At 35.4% G+C, this 19,832-nt stretch overlaps 2 protein-coding genes across 2 annotated transcripts in view; one reads left to right on the top strand and one right to left on the bottom strand.

Moving 5' to 3' along the window:
• Positions 1–2,687: 2,687 nt before the first annotated feature.
• The window catches only part of LOC149783760 (uncharacterized), a 65,200-nt gene continuing 48,055 nt past the window's right edge, over positions 2,688–19,832 (bottom strand). The window contains exons 2-3 of the mRNA XM_089932903.1: positions 9,640–9,820; positions 2,688–5,424 (exon numbers count right to left, since the gene is read on the bottom strand). Of these exons, the coding sequence (XP_089789029.1) occupies positions 4,024–5,424; positions 9,640–9,820 (1,582 nt within the window). The 3' untranslated portion in view covers positions 2,688–4,023. The remainder of the gene's footprint in view (positions 5,425–9,639; positions 9,821–19,832) is intronic.
• Positions 9,341–11,621, top strand: LOC149783762 (uncharacterized). The gene has a single exon (XM_089931989.1). The coding sequence runs from the start codon at positions 9,510–9,512 to the stop codon at positions 11,508–11,510; it is 2,001 nt and encodes a 666-aa protein (XP_089788115.1). The 5' UTR covers positions 9,341–9,509; the 3' UTR covers positions 11,511–11,621.

The following is a 19,832-nucleotide window of genomic DNA, read 5'->3' as shown; positions in this document are numbered from 1 at the left end:
AACATCGGTGGGTCTATAGAGGGACAAAAAAATTGGGCCTGTCTAGGGACAATGAGAAAATACATTACAGGTAAGGTGACGTCACATTACTGAAGATGGGTAACAACTTAGCAAGGGGCTGACTTCAATCGGGACCAAAGAGCGTGAAAAAAACACCTAGAACGTTTCATCAGTAAAGGAGTCAGTGTTTATAATCACACTACTCCATACTCACTAAAATTGGCAAACTTTTCTAGAGATTTGGGTAGCCCTGAGAAGGGCTGGTGTATTTAAAATAAAAATCTAGATGCACCTGGCTAATAGTGGCATCTCCTAGGTCTGGCGTCACAGATACAAGGATGAAGCCAATCGTTCTCCCAATTCATCGTTATGGTTGGGAGAGCAATTGGGGTGATTGGCTTCACTCTCCTGGACTTCCCTTTCAGGGATAGTGAAGATTTCCTTCTGTCTTCTCCTATTCCACACTGGATGTTGGGGACTCCTTATATCCTCCGCACGCACCTCTACTGGTATTGGCTGTGATGCTGGTAGAGGCTGTGGTTTTGGTAGTGGCTGTGTTGTTTGTCTCTGTGGAGGCATCCTCGCCTTAGTCCTGACCTCATACTAGCTTTACGTGAGGTAGGTTATTCTTTTTCTCCTCCTCTTCTTTTTTCTCTACTCCTCCATCTTGGCCTCTTCGGCTATGGCCTCCATAGCCAGTTCATCCAGGATACGCCTGGCATACTCCAGATGCATTTGGACTTCAAGCAATTTAATAATTCTGTTACTGATTTTCAATGTTGATGTGTCAACAATAGGTAGCTAGACTTCTTACTTAGTTGGATTAAAGTGATTTTCGCTCCAACGGAGCATGTATCACTGTTTTATGCATGCACAGTGTGCTATTTAATTACTCCTGGGGGAATGAAGAAGAGCCACATCCCCCAGGCCTTTATGTGTTTATGGAATACTTATTAATTAGGCCATCAGATCAAGGTATTAATTAGTTCCTAGCAATCTGGATGTATGGCCGAGATGAGTGGGGTTGGACCCAGCACGCACTCATTGCTTAGGTTGCATTGCTTTGCTGATTGAGACGAGTGGGATTGGACCCAACACGCACTTGTGTATCCTGATATTTTTTTTGGGGGGTGGGGTGGGGCATGCAATGCACGTGTGATGTTTTGATGTCTGGCCGTGGTAGAGGAGGCAAGGTTTGTAGCTAGACTGACGAGCGTTTCCCTTTATATTTGTCAGGCATGGACATGATGGAAAACATCCTGATACCAAAACATACCAGACCCACATCATCACCAAAAAATATCAAACATGAGGACCTAAAAGAAACACTTTGTTTTTACTTACAAACCCTAACTACTACCAAATATATATGACAAGCTACGAAAGCGAAGCTTGTATACACACTTCTATTTTTTTAAACTTACTAACATATCATTGGCGACTAAATTATTATTTATTTTCAAGAGTATTGGGGTATCCCTGAAAATGGAAGATTTTTGTGGACGAGGATTTGTGGCAATCTTTTATTGTCTAAGATTGCGTCCCGGTCTGATGACAGGCCTTTCCACAGGACAGGGTCTGCTTCTTCGGAAAGAGTAGAATAACTGTTTGGTGTATACACGGTGGTCGACAAAACCTGTCTGGTTCCTGCTGCTGCTCTCTCTGCTTCTGGGGGATGCTCACCAGATCTTTTGTACTTTTGAGAGAGTGACGTAGGTAAGGTGAAGTTGTTTGCATTTGTAACATGCACAGTATAGATAATGTTGACATACCTCTATGCTACTTTTATGTAATGTGGCTGACATTTCTTTGGATACTGTACTTGTGGAAATTATACATGATCTAAGCACATGATACAACAAAATGGATGCTCCCATGTGCTTGACAAATTAACCAGAATTATTCAAAAGTACACTAACTGTAGCAGTTATCAAAATGGGAAAACAAATTTTGCTGAAGTAGACAATAACAGCTACTGAAAGTGCAATGAAGCAATTACAAAATATGTGAAAAGTAAAAAATGTTATCGGCTCTTTTTTCTACAATTAACCTCTTTAGTCCAGGAAGTGAAAATGACCAGTTTATTTTTAATAAGAGCACATCTTAAGTGAGCCCAGGCTGTATACTCTAGAACCTAAATTACTCGCATCAAGCATATGACAAAATAAAGGGAATTAAAAGTTCTTTGAACAACACCAAAGATATACAAAGTCTTTATTATATAGCCAGAATAACCAGTTAAGAAATCCTGGGAAATTCATTTTCCTTAAAATTCTAACCCTATGCAAAATACAAAACTGTAGAGGACCACCTTAAGTCTGTACTTCTCCATCCATTCTTCTTTCTCTTTCTTGATTTCCTCTCTGAAGAGCTCTTCTATCAGGTCTTCAATCACTTTCAACATTCTGATATTCTCTATCTCTGTAGGCTTCGGTATCAGGCTTTGCCTGACAAAGTGTAAATTCATGTAAGCATGGTACAGCTTGGCTAGTCTTGAGCACATCTTCATAGGACCAACAATGGATGGTCAGACTGGAGAATACCCTGCTTTTTATTATTTCAAGCACGAACGTGATATAAAACATCCATACAATGTTTAAAGTTGGAAAATAGTTTGATCTGAGGATGAGGGATAGCGAGAAGTCAAAGAGCTAATGTTATGATAAATATGGAAAACAAACGACAGGTGCCTTTTTTTCAAAACAACATTTTTGATCAAATAACTAACAACCAACAATTAACAATAAAACAAACATGTTAAGGTTGACAACCTTGTGAAGTGAAGCTAGGCTTCCAAGAATGGAACCCATTGGGCTATTGATGTACATAACGTTTCCTAGCTAAGATTTATTCCATGCTCTTTGGTTGATACAAATGACGTAATTATCATGATAGTACAAAGGAGGTCAGCGTTTAAGTCAGTAGAACAATGCAACAAATACTTGTGCAAATCAGGTATCCAAAGAAGATCGACAATAAATTAGGTTCTCACAGAAATGATTGCAGACATATATGTTACAGTAGATTGACATATTTCATGTTTCACTACAACAGGGCACATTACATCTATGATGATTACACTTAAACCGTGCTAAACGATAGAACTAGTACATGAATTTCACTTAATACAACTTCTAGGACAACTTTCTTGAAAGAAATCTTGGAGTCCCATCCCTTGATATAGGGATCACAAGAATAGTATGTTTTTTGTTGTAATTATTCAGACCATTTTGTATTTATTTTTCAAAGATCAAGCTAGACTTGCATTTGGGAGATGTTAGTGGGGTCTGATCCCCAACTCTTTCATAATTTAAAATACACATATTTACAGGCTTGAATTCATCCCCTTATGTATGTATGTATGTATGTATTGATCTATCTATTTATGTATCATATATTGATCCATCAATCTATGTATGTATGTATGTATGTATGTATGTATGTATGTATGTATGTATTGATATATGCATGTGTTGTTTCTTAAGTCGTTGGTAACATGACCTGAGTAAAAAGACGTTTCACCATAAGTTCTGGGACAGGAAAAAGTTTAATTATATTATTCTGTCAAAATATAATATTAAACACAATATTAAATATATCTGCAGGCTGGTGTTTAAAAGAAGAATGAAATATATATCCAGTTCCCACTGCTTAAATACAGGCAGAGAGTCAAAACACACGATTTTCTCCTACTCGCTACATGACATTCTCCAAACACACCACATTGTAAAAGAACCCATCTGACTGACCCATCCAATGGGAATGAGCAAAATTCTTCTAAAAACCGACTAGACTGTTTTATCCAATAAAATAAAATAAATACTTGTAAACAAGTTTTAATGTTAGAAACTTGACAACAGCTATTTATAGATTCTACTAGCACTCTTATCATTAGATATCTATTTTTAGAATTGACTGCCCCTTTAAAGTTTTACTGAGACTCAATCTCACACTTAATAAATTTCTCCAGTGTAATAATGTCACAGCAGACGTCAATTATGAACAAACATTTCACTACATATTTTATGGTTTATCACCAGTATGTGTTCTCATGTGCAGATTCAGACTTCCACTTGCAGTAAACCTTTTCTCACATACTTCACAATTAAATGGTTTTTCTCCAGTGTGTGTCCTCATGTGCATTTTTAAAGATCCACTCTGACTGAACCTTTTATTGCATACTTCACATTTAAATGGTTTTACTCCAGAGTGAATCCGCATGTGCACCATTAGATATGCACTTGCACTAAACCTTCCACCACATACTTCACACTTAAATGGTTTTTCTCCAGTATGTGTCCTCATGTGCTGATTTCGAGCTCCACTTCTCCTAAACATTTTATCACACACTTCACATTTAAATGGTTTTTCACCTGTATGTATCCTCATGTGCTCTTTCAAAGATCCGCTGTGGTTAAACCTTTTATCACACACTTCACACTTAAATGGTTTTACTCCCGAGTGTGTCCTCATGTGTATCATTACATATCCACTTGCACTAAACCTTTCATCACATACTTCACACTTAAATGGTTTTTCTCCAGTATGTGACCTCATGTGCCGATTCCGATCTCCACTTCTTCTAAAGGTTTTATCACACATTTCACACTTATATGGTTTTTCACCAGTATGTGTCCTCATGTGCTCTTTCCAAGATCCACTGTGGTTAAATCTTTTATCACAAACTCCACACTCGAATGGGTATGTATCCACATGTGCAATTTCAGAATCTCCAGTATGTATTCTCATGTGCTGCTTTAGATTTGCACTCTGAATAAACGTTTTATCACATACTTCACACTTAAATGGCTTTACTCCAGAGTGTATTCTCATATGTATCATTAGATATCCTCTCTGAATAAACCTTTTATCACATACTTCACACTTAAAAGGTTTTTCTCCAGTATGTATCCTAACATGTTTCTTCAGACTTCCACTTTGGCTAAATGTTTTAACACACACTTCACACTTATATGGTTTTTCTCCAGTATGTACCCTCATGTGCAGATTCAGACCTCCACTCTGAATAAACCTTTTATGACATACTTCACATTTGTATGGTTTTTCTCCAGTATGTATCCTCATATGCTTATGCAAAGAATCACTGTTAATAAACCCTTCATGACATACTTCACACTTAAAGGGTCTTTCTCCTGTATGTATCCTCATGTGCTCACTGAGATGTCCACTTCCACTACAACTTTTACCACATATTTCACACTTAAATGGTTTTTCGCCAGTATGAGTCCACATATGCTGATTCATTGCTCCACTGTAACTAAACCTTTTATCACATATTTCACACTTATATGGTTTTTCTCCTGTATGAGTTCTCATGTGCTGCTTAAGATTTCCATTGCAACTAAACCTTTTGTCACATACTACACACTCAAATTGTTTTTCTCCAACACGTTCCATGTGTGACTATTCCACGGGCACTTGATTCAGAGGAAAACTAATAAAACCATACATTCCAATGAACACAAAGTAACCAACTCTCTTGTATCAATCCGAACCCTACGGGACTCCGCTCTTATTTGTCGATATCATCTGCGTATTTAGTCAATTAACTTACACCACTACAAAGAATACATTTCACACCTTTCCCAAATGCACCAGTAGAGTAACTTGTTGCTTTTGAATGGCCACTTTTACGCAATGTTTATCTTCGAATTCTGTCACAGACCGTCAACAGCTACACGTCCGATATATTTCCGGTTGAATGCGACTATTAGACATTATGGATATAAACAATGAAAGACCCCAAAATATGAACAATTTAAATTAAAGTTACGTTTACGTTTATTTTATTTACTTTGCATTTGTAAATAAAATTTCGTTAAATTCTTCAGCTAATCTAGTAATTTACTATATTGTACATATTTCGCCACTCTCACGACCACTACTTAGACTGGCCCACTGTCTCTAGCGACCAACAGTTTATATTTTGCTTCGATTAGATTTTGAAAGAAAATGAATTTCCCCAGTTTTCTTCTCTGGTTATACTGACAATTTAAAAAAGACCTTATATATTTTAGTCACTGTTCAAGGGTAACGTTTAATTCCCATTACTTTGGTGTATGTTTGATGTGTGTACATTGAGTTGTCAATGATACAGCATGGCCGTTCTTCTGATGTGCACCTTTCAAGAAACTCATTGCTCCACTTGGTCATTTTCACTTCCTTTACCTTTTATCTTCATTTTATTTATTTGGTGATTAATCTGTTTCACATTCAGAAGCTGGTTTTGTCCAGTCTGGTAAAATTCCTTAACACTTTTAATAGCTTTTGAAGATAGTCTACTTTGAACTAATTCAAGCTGGTTTTATTGAGCACAAAGTGTCAGTTTCTTGATTTTCAACGCAGAAGATTTTTTTTTCTTTCTTCTGGGTAAAGATTGTGTAAATGGAACTTCATACCGTAAATACAATAAAGAGGATTAGATCATTAAATGTCCAACATTCAGACAGCATTCAATTGAATACTGGTCTACAAAAAAGGATGGATTGGAATTTCGATACCTAAAGATTAAGATGTTATAAAGCCATTTGAAGTTCCGCTCATTTGAAATTGCTGAAAGTAATTCATCGTACTGTTTATAATAGAGATAACGAGAACATTTTTTTTTTTTTTTTGGCTTAGAAGACACATAATGAGCTCTGGTTAATTTGTTAATTTCTATGTTTTGATGGTAAAAAGAACTACAGTTTTAAAATGTACGATTTGTGTAATTAATAATTAATTGAAAGTGTTAATTAACGACACATCCTTTTCAATCATAGTTTATCGTTTTATATAACGAAATTTAATAAATACAAGGCATAAACCTTCGTAACTACTGTTACGGAATTATGTTTCATCTTTAGAATTTTTAACTATGAAGTTATATTTATATATTGTTAAACTCATTGGTTAGTACTATCTTAAAAGTACATTTGTACTAGGTTTTATTCACATGATCTCTAAGGTGAAATAAACATACTGAATGTAGGTCAAAACGACACAAGAGTTGATTGCGGGTCGTATGCATAAGTGGAAGAAATCTAAGTACACTTGACCTGACATGCGCTCTTTAGCATTTATTGGTTAAATTAAATTTTGAAGGTTAGAAAAAGACTCTTTTTTTTGTTTACGACTGTTTGAAATATTTTGAAATAAAGTTAAATGTTCGAGATTGTTCTGAATCAGAATTGTTGACTTAAAACGCCAAAGAGGACTTTATAATGAAGATAGGCTCATTATGTTTAATCTTCGACAGTTGTGCTAGCATTTGTAAGAGTCTTGAGAGAGAACATGTGATTCATTAATAAGATGTTCGTTGGATGAGCAATTTGATATTCAGTGATTTAAACAGTCACTAGTTCGAAATGATGTAATTATTATTAAAAGGATTTGAATGTCTAACACAGTTGATGTCGGATTATGTTAAACTTTCCAGGACTCTAATAATATTATACATTTGATTTAATTCAGTAGTGTTTTCATGGTAACACACAAGCACTATACAGGCTTTTTCAGATTACCTTAGAACATGTTCCGGATTATAGTTTTATCTATAGAGGAAAGTAATTTTAAAGGGATGGAAGAAACTTTTATGTTCAGTAACATATACAACTTGTTTAAAAGTTTTTTCTCTCTTTCCAAATGCTGTACTCATAGGGGGCCCAGTCCGTAAATCTAGGAGGCCCCGCCAAAATTATCCGAATCGAGCCTCGCGTTTGGCTAAGGTCGTTCCTGGTTAGACCAACAAACATTTTTCCTCCTTTTTCTGGCATTAGTTATGGTGGAAACAAACTATGTTTGGCGCTATTTCTGATGGAGTATTTCGCCGTAAAAGTGTCGGACTATCGACCGTACTTAATACGGACTTTAGCATATGCTTGGTGGGTGTGTGAATGATATTGATAATTAAATTCAATGGGTTATTGATACTGATTGTTGTTTGCTTTAGACACGAAGAAACAATGCACAAAATTGGGTAAATTATTATTGTGTAAACTTTATCCAGTTCTCTTGGTCCACGTCACTTACGTTCATTTTGAAAGGAAGTTCAGTAAATATATGAAATAAAGCAGGTTGAGAGATACGTTAGATAAATGAAGAGGTAGATGGACAGATACATATGTTGAAAGGTAACAAAGACTGATATAATGCCCGTTACTAAATGCGTAATTATGATTTAATTTTCACGATGGTAAGGTGTACTAATTCTTTATTCAAAATTAAACTTATTAATTAATTTTGCTTTCTAATATATCACCGAATCCCTATAAAGAGTTTCAGAGCATGGAAACAATTTTTGCATTCTAAAAATTAACATATAAATAACAACGAATTTGAGTGAAGTATAAAATAACTGAATGCTACAGTCGTCATGTCCAATTCATTTGAAAGAAAGGTTATCACTACATGTTACATTAGTACTACGTGTTACATTCACGTAGCACTATATGTTACATACATGTAGCACTATATGTCACATACATGTAGTACTACACGTTACATTCACGTAGCTGTTTATGTTACATACATGTAGCACTATATGTTACATGTAGCACCACAGACGAATTCAATACAGGTTTTCATGCTATATTAACGAATAAAAGGAATCCATATTGTGCCATTTAATGTAAATGATCTTCAAGTTATGTCCACCAATTTTCATGAAAATATTTTATTTTTTTGACATTCACGTGGACATAGTATTATAGAAATTTCTTAATTACTTTCACAGCCCTTGTGTATATTAAAGGTAACATTTTTTAACCTTCTTACTAATAGACAATCCTGAACATCAGTACCGGACTCATAACGCTGCTCAACTTTAGCGTGCACTCAAACCAAATAGTGCCCTTGTCATAAATTTTATACATGCAAAAATTGAATTTATTCTTAATATTCCAAAATTCTGTATGATATACATTGATTACTCCCTAAATACAGCACCATAACGACTACGTCACAATTGTACGTCTAAACTGAGTGACACAGTGACATAATCTAAACAAACACCAATGGTATCGTTCAATTAAAGCTGCATGAAGCCTGTTATTGTCTTATGGTATTTTACATTGTCAAATGCATTTCCCAAGTTAATGCGTACAATGTTAACAAGTTTGTAAACGATCCAGGTCAAAATTTACACAACAAAAATAGTTTAGGGACAGTTACTAGGGGAGTTTCTCCAATCAAACAATAAGTTCAGACACACTAAAATATCTATAGCAAATATTTACATTAGCTTATCTTAGGCTATATAAACCGTCACAACTAAATCACAGATTTTGTACGCACAATTTTAATTTGCTAACTGAGTTGGCAATTTGTTTCTAAGCCTACATTATTAGACTTTACTTATGCAATTGAAGTACTGTGCACAATTTTGTTGCAAAAAGTCGGTAACCAGTTAAAAGCACTACCAGGAAGTTAATCAATCACACACATGACAATGAGTCACAAGGAAATTACATTAACACAAACATAGCGAGATGGAATGAAAACTATTTACAATGGCGACATCGAGCGAGGATTTGATTGCGTCCGACGCAATAGAGAACAGTGAACCAATAGTATCAGACGATTTGAAGTGCACATTTTGTCTGAAGACATTTAGGTCTCCAAGACGGCTACCATGCTCACATTCGTTTTGTCAGGACTGTCTACGTTCTCATATATCCCATAGTGGATCTGTAAATGGAACGTTAATGGAATTTTATTGCCCAATATGTGGAACTGTAGTTCGCTCGTCAGAGGTAGCTTCTCTCGACACTTGGGTGCATTTATTTCCTCATAATACGCTCCTGCTTTCCGTGTTGATGAACTTGAAATTGAAAGTAGACCTCGTTTGTGATGTATGTCAGGTTCAGAATGCACATGAAATGTGCATTGTATGTGAACAAGCTTTGTGTGGAAAGTGCTTGAAACTGCACAAAAGAATGATAGTGTCAAACACTCATGATATTTTGAAAATCGAAGATTTGCCAAGTAAACAAGATATGGTTCTTCAACACAGTTCATTATTTAAGTGCATGGACCATGTAAGCAATCCTGTAGACCATTATTGCAAAGATCATGAAATTCAGCTCTGCTCCAAATGCTTCGTCTCTAATCATAACACTTGTTCCCATGTAGTTGATCTGATTAATGAGACATCAAATAAATCAGATATTATTAGTGATATCAAATTGCAGATAAAAGAGCTTGAAGATCAATTCAAAAGGTATACTGATATTAATGCATCAAACCTAAGAAAGCTTGAATCACAAATAAATGATCTGACCCAACAAATACGAACATTGAAAAATTCCATAACTAATGCTCTAGATGATTTGGAAACAAGGGTGAAAATCGAATGCGAGAAAATCTATAACGATGAAAGGACGAAATCAGAGCAATTAAACAACGGGTGTCAATCTCAGATAATGGCCGTCAGGAATTCAAATTGCATCATCGACTCAGTAGCCCAATTTGCAACTGAAAGCCAATTGTTTATGTTGGTTAAAAGAATGTTGCGCCAGATGTCCCTGTTGAAGACTCAAATTGAAGAAACGTGGACGGAGAACTACATGTTAAAACTGGAATTAGATATTAATCATCAACTTACGTCTGTTGTGCATATTCCAAGAGGGGAAATTGCAAAGATGAAAATGACAATAAATGATGGAAATCCGATCATACCTGACGGATTCAAATCACTGAAAGGGTGCAAGGCAAAGCTTGTAGATATTAAAGAAATCAAAGTTCATGGCGACAAACGTCCTAGCTATGTTGATGTAAAGTATGTATCACATAACCTTGTCATGATGCTGGATTTTGAAAACAAAGTCTGCTACCTTTTAGACTCTTTATTTAACTCTCTCTGTTTCTGGAGATTGGCAGGTTATCCATCGAGAGTGTGTGCTGTTGGACATAGAGAAATTGCTCTATCGATGGCGTACGATCAAACCATACAATTCTTATCAATTAAGGACAACACCATTAGCCCCACACGACAGATAACAACGCGACACAAATGTTACGGTATCGCTGCTGTCAGCCACGAGGAGATAATAGTGTCAGGGCCATGCGGTGATGATAACACGTACTACTGGAGCATCATCACTCTTGATGGGAAGGAGAAATCCTACCATGAATTTGAAGGCCAAGGTTCAGGTGGGACATATCTTGCTGTGAATGCGTTAAAAACTTATCTTTACATATCAGTCATGGAAGATAACTCGTTGCATTGTTTCGGTTTTGAAGGGAAGAAATATTTTACTTTCAAACATCAGGATTTAAAGGAACCAAGGAATGTGGCTATTGACAGAGACGATAATGTATACGTGATAGGACTCAAATCTCGCAATATATTTCAACTATCTGGAGATGGCAATTTAATTCAGCTTATCACAGATGTAATCCCTAATAATCCAATGGCAATGTGTTTCAATGAAAATTCTGAAAGACTTCTTCTGACATGTTATGAAAAAGAAGATCTCCATATATTCAAGATTGTCAAGACGGGGGATTAAAAGTTACACCTATGCTGCTGATTCCATATCATGCTTCACTAATCTGAACGTATTACGTCATCGTCGACATCAAAGTAATTTTGCGATGAATTAAATTAAAGTTTAAAGATAGGTATTGTTTCGTGCACTTTATAACTCCATATTTACTACTTTTCCATTGATATAACTATCAAGTTATCAATCTTTGGTTTTGTGATGAACAAAATTCAAATTTTTGATTCATTGACTTTTAATATCACTTGGAGGGCCTTATTGGTTATATTATATCTAGGAAATAGTTTATATTGTTTATATATTGGAAATAGGAGCTAAATGCCTTTCCCAGGGACTGAATGAGGCAGCTTATTTTAATTGGCTTCAGTGGATAGCAAACATGCTCGGATAGATGACAATGGAAACTATTAAACTTAAGTATGCTACACGTATTTTACCTTAAAATGTTGTAAAGTGGAACAATTCGTAACGTTGTCACTCTTTGCAATCATTTGAGGCTGATACGGATCCTCCTCTGTGTGTAGGTTACATAGGAGGAACATCGTTTGTAAGATATTATTGATGGGTAATATTTTTATCACACCAGAGTTTCTTTTTAATTGATGCAATATACAACACTTTAAAATCAAAATGTTATCATATCTGCAATCCAAAACCAATCATCGAAATAAATTATATGGGTACATTTTTTATTCAACTGAATATGGAACACTGACCGCAATATTCCAAAGTGAATGAAAGGTAATACATATGAAGTATTAAGCATACATTTTAAAGTTGTCACACATTGTTGATCTTTTTCCAGCTCAACAGTACTATAATCATGTATGGTATCTTCACATTGAAGAATCAAAAACTGTACGTTGGAAACTGGAACGATTCATAAGGATTTTAAAACAGTAAAAGCTTGTACATTTCATTTCCTGCACAATGTAGATATGTGTACCATACTCCATTGGGGATGTCCATTAATTATGTCAACAATTTTTAGGCAATGTTTTAAACCTCCCTCCCCCCTTGTCAACAACTGTTAAACTTTCAATGACCCCCTGATAAAAGTTTACCCCCCCCCAAAACTTACAATATGTTATACGGCTAGCTTTTATCCTAAAAATAGAATTATAGAAATTAAAAGGTCTACAAATAAATTTTAATACATTTTTTATACTTGTTTACCAGATTTCAAATAGACTATAACACTGTGAATTCATGAAAAAATCGAGAGTTTATATTCTAGCTTCTATCATCTTCCCATGCGGAAGCCAAATGTTCCTCAATTATTATAATGGGCATAGTGGCTGATTCATTACTTTCTTGTGGAACCGATACACCCAAAAAGTCAACATCATCTTCATCTAAGCATTCTGCGCTTAACATCTCTCCATGAGCAACAATTGCCATCAGCTCTCTCTGTCTTTTGGCAGCCACTCGTATTGGCCGAATTCTTTGCGGTTGAGGAGCATGTGGTAATTGCCTAGGCCCAAGATCGCGTTGTCGGTGCTGTTGAACATGCTTCTTCAACATGACTTGTGAAGCAACATAGAGGTGACAGATTTTGCAGATCCGTTCAAGCAACGACAACTGAATGGAAGGACAATAAAGATCATATGGAAGAATTTTGAATGCCTTTGCCGAACGAGGTAGCATGTTATCAACTTTCAAAGACTGATTGAAGAAAAGAGATGGAAATCTGTGCAAGTCGCTATCAGATGCATCTGGTGCTTTAAGGCCTTCACTAGTTTGGCAGACTGGAATTGGTGGTGGAATGAATCTATCGGCGATAATCTCAAAGTACGAGCTTCGAATCGGTTGGCGGCAGTTTACATCATGGCATTTTACAGTTTGTAAAAAGTATTGACTTGTTCTTACATGGTTTTTGTACCAATCTTGATCCTTAGTTAGCAAATTTTCTGTCTCAAGCTCAGACACTTTCCTTAGAAATCTGTCTACAGTCTATAATCTACATTGAATAAAAACAAAATATGATGATGCAACACTGTGACTTCCTTGGCAAGAGCTCAATCGGTTTAGGATTAAACTGGTGGATTGTTGACGGGCGAGCGAGTGTGTGCCATACCAACACATCGACTAATATCCTTTTTCTTATTTATTAAATTTATTGTAATAAATTAACATTGTTGACGTCAATTTATCTTGAACTCCCCCTCCCCCATGTCAACAAATGTCAAAGTTCTTCAAACCCCCTCCCCCTATTTTGTTGACATAATTAATGGACGACCACATTACACAAATTTGGATACAGCAATGTAACTTCTTGTAATTTTAACGCTTTTTTATATTTATTGCTTGGCATGCCTTTCACAAGTCCAACTCGCGTAGGCTAGTTGAAAGCTTGTTCTTCACTGTCATTTTGTCAGTTTATTTCATTGATCTTAATCACTTCCAAAGAGCGTTCCATTATTGAATCCAGTGAAATTGAAATTAATTGTATTTGCCATATGATTAATCATGTGCATTATATTTTATATGTTTTATACCGTGATAAATGTTGATCAACAAAACCAATCTTTGCGCAGAGTTCATAAGACACAAGATAAGATGTCCATGAATGCAATATGTTTACGGTATTGTTTGCTCTTTTTTCTATCAGTTAACGCCAGATCCTAAAACAATCTCCCTTTCATCCTGCTTTTTTAAAGGTTTTAACATTTTATAGAAATGCAGAAATCTCATTTCTATCCCAGATCATATTCACGGCCCAAAGGCGATGTATACTGCCTCCAAGGGATTTAATCGATATTAATACATGAAAACATCAAATTAACACGCACAGGAGCAAAACATAATCATGACCTCTTCTGAAAAAGCGCGATGACAATTTTGAATCTCTCTCTCTCTCTCTCTCTCTCTGACAGGAGCTAGGACTATTACTTCTATCACTCAGAATAATTAATGCATTCATCTAAAATTATATTGGGTTTTTGCACTTTTTATTATAATCAGAAACGTTTTATTTGATATGATTTTTATTTTGTAAACAAAGCCTCTGATAAATGGAAATCATTACTCTTCAAATCATTGCAGCATTATGCACAGCTTACCTGGTATGCTAAAATCCAGTAGCAACAATAATAATTTATTCGAAGAATCCAGCGTATTCTCATGTATTGGTAAAATACGTCACCTTACATATAATATTCATGCAAGATTAATTTAAAAACAAAAAAAAACAACAAAATAAGAAGAAGAAAAAAACAACTCATAATGCAGTTCGTTCCTCCGACTTGTGTGAATGAGATATATGCCTACATTTAATTGATTCTAATTACAACATATGCTTATTAATAAATGTTTTCATATGTAAAAGCAGCGGAACTCGTCTTTCTAACGGACCGATTCAAAATACCGTATATACCAAACAAATGATTCATATCTATCTATCTATCCTAATATATTCGACAAAAATTGATTCGAATCAGAATGAAGTTAAATTAAACGTCATATGCCTTGCGATTGCAAATTAGATAGAGTTTTGTGATAATTCAGTCCCCAGTGCAGATCGAATATGCGTTAGCCCATGTAAGAAGGAATACAACCCTAATTTGAATCATTTTGAACAACCAGAAATGGAGTTAACTTTTCTTGCCTATGTATACGTATGTGCCAAAGCATCTTGTTTGCGGCACTATCGATGGTTGCCTACTGATTATGTTACTTGATAGCCAAGTGAAATTTATAAAAATAATATTTTGTAAGAGCACGGTTCCTGGTATCGCATCGGAAACGGCACACAAACAAAACTGTATAAATCAATAATGCTTTCGTTTCAGACTTTTTTACCTAAATATAGCTACTGGAAAACCCTTTGTGACAAAACCAGTGAGGTTTGTTAGAAAATAGGACTCCATATTATAAAATCTTTTAAACTAAGTCACAATTCTTGCATCAGCCTGGCTATGCGTCTTTGAATCAAATAAATTGAGGTAAAAATGTTTTGGAACCAATCTAATATTGCCGCCTAAGTGAGTAGTAAAACGCTCTTCCTTACTGAATCAAATGTATTTTAATCTCCACATTATACATTATGCTATTCCATTCGTGTCGTATACACTCACACAGTGGAACAATAATCCAACTTTACATAGATACATGCTACACTTTTCAGAGCGGACTATGTGATGCCTTAAGTCGTACATATTACGGTTTCAATATAAGAATGGAATACCTTCAGCACCAAACTAGTAGTATATCTTTAATATTTTACAAGACCAGGAGACTCCTTTTACCCTATCGTAGCTGTGAAAGGAACATATCGAACTATTTTCCACATGGAATTGATCAGAGATGTTTACGATGATAGAGATGGCAGTGATGGTGCCTCGACAATAAGATTTTAAAAGGCTATACGTTTCCTTTTTTCCCAAATAGCTTCCCAAACAGTTACTAAAGTGCTTCACATTCAGTAAGCAAATGTTCCGTTGCACAGTTTATTTAATTTATATTACATTTTTATTTCTTTGCATTAATGAAATCATGATATTTTGATTTAAGCGTTCTCTCCACTTTGTTCCTTTAACGATATTGTTTAGGAGGGGAGAAAAAGGAAAGTGGTGATAATGATAATATCAACAACGTCGACAACGACGACGATGATGATCTAATAATACTTAGAAGAAAAAAGATAATATATTAAGATGGTAGTAATTCATGTGTACTCAAAATTCGATCAGATCTCTCTTTATCTCACTGTAACCGTGCTTAATAGGCCATATTATCTCCTCTATTAAAGGAATGTACCAGTTCTCTGAAATAATTATTCTATTATAGTTGGTGAATGTTTAACGCGCATACCCTATGATGAAAGGTAATAGTCTGGCTAGACCATGAAACATCGGCAAATAATCTTGCATCTGCTACCACATGTGTTACAACTTTCAGAATTTGGTTCATATCAAAGACATTTATGATGCTTTAAATCGTACGATTAGTTGGTTGATATAAGTGCACGTCAACATTATACAACGCAAGGATGCATTTTAATCTAACGAAATAATGCAATGGAGCAGACATAAATATGATATGCATTATTTGATGCTCAGCCTCACAAAGTACGGAAAAGTGGTATATATATATATATATATATATATATATATATATATATATATATATATATATATATATGCTCAGCCTCACAAAGTACGGAAAAGTGATATATATATATATATATATATATATATATATATATATATATATATATATATATATCAGCCTTTTATTAATGTTTAGTTTTTCTATAAATTTTTGTTTAACGAACTGTAAACTCTTTAAGGATGCATTATATTCTAACGAAATAATGCAATGAAGCATAAACATAACAGTTTTATAATAATGTCCTAATTTATCCACACGGTTGGGGGAGGTAATCAAACAAACAACGGTTTCATTTATATGTAAAGCTAACGTTCTTAGCCGCAAACTTATTGGAAAAGCGTTTTTGTCTTCAGCGGTGGAACTACAAACGTTCAGATATTTTTTATCAGCTCAAACCCTAGATAAGATTGCATGGTCGTTAATATATTGCATTGTACTGACTGGCTTTTACCTGGATAGAGTAAACATATTTATTGATGAATAGTTAAAGGAATTCGACCGCCGTACCCATCCCAAATCAAACATTCTCGTAATGTATAATCAATATCGTGTGCTATATATATGTAATGGGCATGCTATTTTTGTCGGCCGTTCCTGTGGGTACTCGACATCCTAGACCAGCAATTTAATTCTCTCCCTAAGGTTTGATTTATTTGCCCTACTGAAAGGCCGTTGAGTTGTTCAGCTATTTTGTGCATGCCGGAATGGTCTTGGCTCAAAAAAGATATGCACACCGTTTTCAAAAATTAACACTCAAAACAAACGGTTGGTCTGTTTGTCCAGTCAAGCCTCTAATCAGTCATCCGGCGCTTGAGTGTATTGAAACTATGTACCATGCAAAGAAGGAAATAAAATACAAGAAAACGTGAAATAAAATAAAATTCATTATTGGACACTTTGGACGTAAATTAAAAGATAGTATGGGAATTGTGGTCGAAAATAAGTTTAAAATTCTAACAATTGATAGTATACACATATATGCACAATGCATGGATCAGATGAGATTTCGAGTACATGGGACATATGATAGGTCACATTCCACCTTACCGGTAGGAGGTCATATTAAAGGTCATTGCATTGCAATATATGAACACAGTACACTTCATAATACATATTAGCTTTGTATTAACGATTGAATTCTAACATTTAAATGGAAGTCTAATACCATATACGAATATAATCGAGATATATATATATATACGGTGGGAAACTACGTTTTCGGCAATACGTGTAAATCAACTATGTCGAATCATATTCAAGATATTTTCGTATTTAAAAAAATCAAAGCTGTACCCCAAATGATTAGCTACTTTATTCCTGTTTGTTAAGCAAACAGGGACACTTTCCTTAGACAGGGAAGGAAAAAGCTCCTGAACATCAAATGGGCAAGGGCCAGTTTTTATGTTCCAATTTAATGTATCATGAGTCTGCCTAATATACAAATTCATAAAATAAAAAATACATGAGTGAGGTTGTTATTGTTATTGTGAGGTTTAACGCCATTTTGCAGCACACGATAGGCTATACATGGCGGCCAGTATTAATGGTGGAGGAAGAAACCAGTAAAAAGAACCACCGACCCACGAGTGAGGTAAAAAGGTTCATATTTTTGGAGTGATATTATGAAGCACAACATAATCATATCACACACTTATCCTGTCAAGTCTACTGAAGTTCTTAGAATAAAATGCTTATGCACCCCAATCCCTATTGCATACATGCATTTTACACATCCGAAGGCCGTTTATGACAGCATGTGGTGCTCACAGTGCAAACGCATGCCTTTCCCTACGTGATACGTCTGAAAAACATTGTCAACTAAACAGCTTGATGCAATTCAGAATAGATTTGTCATCCAAGCCGTTTTTGAGATATTATACTTGCCTTGAACCCTTGTGTCTACTGCTAGGGGTTGCTAGCTCTACTTCCTAGCCGACAAGATCGATTGATGAATTTGCTGATAAGCCTGTATTTTCAAACACATAATCATATAAATAATGTGGGTTATTTTACAGAATCAGAGACTTTATGTTACATGAATCAAACACGGTAATGTGCCAATGACCTGAAGTGGGTTGATGTGCCATAAGTCTTTTGACATATCACAATAACATAATCCCACAAAGTTTTTGTCTGCCTTCACTATAAGTTAATGCCTCTGTCCGGGAATGTTATAGATGAGCACTTTGTATTTCTAATGTATAATAATTTGATTAAATAAGTCTTCCCAAGTGAAATACTGAACACAACATTAAAAATGATTCTGCCTCAGATGTTGAATGCATTAAGTGATGATGATAACAGTTTTGTATTTTTCTCATGTAATGCAGGTGTTCGTTCGGCAAGGAGACAAACTAGAATCTGCATGTATTTAAACAGGACCTGCATACATTTTAACTAATTTTGTTTCTGTATGCAGTAACAGTGCATGAATTGCTGTCAAATATAAAAAGTACCCGAGGAAACGCTTTTTATCCTGATTATTGTAAAAGCGGGAAACAGTTTTGCTAACATAAAATGATTAACATCGCTGACAGTCTGGAATTTTGATAGCAGCCCTTAAAGGGCTGTTTTTCACACCAGTTTAGTATACTTTCTGATCCGGATGTCTTCTTCTAGGCAGTTCTGCCGGATTCCGTGTCTCTTCGAACTTCAGCTGCAAAAACTGGTAAGGTCGTTGCTCTCTGTTAGTTGTTCGGCCACATCACCTAGACTTAATATGGATTCAGTTTTGCTATGTGTCTGTATAATAGGTTTCAAAATATGGATTCAAACTGCAAAAATACGGGTTTGGGGTTTGGTGCTTTCAGCGACCGTCTGACTATATACGTAAAGGTTTTGACGAAGAGGTCTGTCTTTTTCCTGTGTTCCAATGCTTTATGTAGTCCCATGTCCAGTAGCTGCTGTCTATTTCGTTTTTCTCACCCACCTCATACATCTCATCCGCTTATACGTGTACGTTGGAAGATTCCCAGATCCAGTTGGAGTCGGGTCGATGTCGGGGTTCTGGATCTTCTTGCGTTTTTACGTCACGGTCATACAGGTGAATCACCACAATTAATAAATATGCCATACATGTATATGTTCAGCACAGAGACGTCTTGGAATTTAGGTCTAAGTCTTCATACAGTTCATTGGGCAGGAAAAGTCTAATAAATGGTGGACCACAGACCTAGAAATAACAAGCTGGAATGGTATTTCTATAAGGGAAAGAAT

The sequence above is a fragment of the Sinohyriopsis cumingii genome, chromosome 14 (genome assembly GCF_028554795.1).
Source record: "Sinohyriopsis cumingii isolate HCF-2022 chromosome 14, ASM2855479v2, whole genome shotgun sequence".
Classification (NCBI taxonomy): Eukaryota; Metazoa; Mollusca; class Bivalvia; order Unionida; family Unionidae; genus Sinohyriopsis; species Sinohyriopsis cumingii.
The sequence above is the reverse complement of the archived record's forward strand: the minus strand, read 5'-3'. Positions and strand labels throughout refer to the sequence as shown.

Excerpts from the sequence above, each read along its gene's own strand:
- LOC149783762 (XM_089931989.1), top strand. The coding sequence starts at position 9,510 with ATGGCGACATCGAGCGAGGATTTGATTGCGTCCGACGCAATAGAGAAC.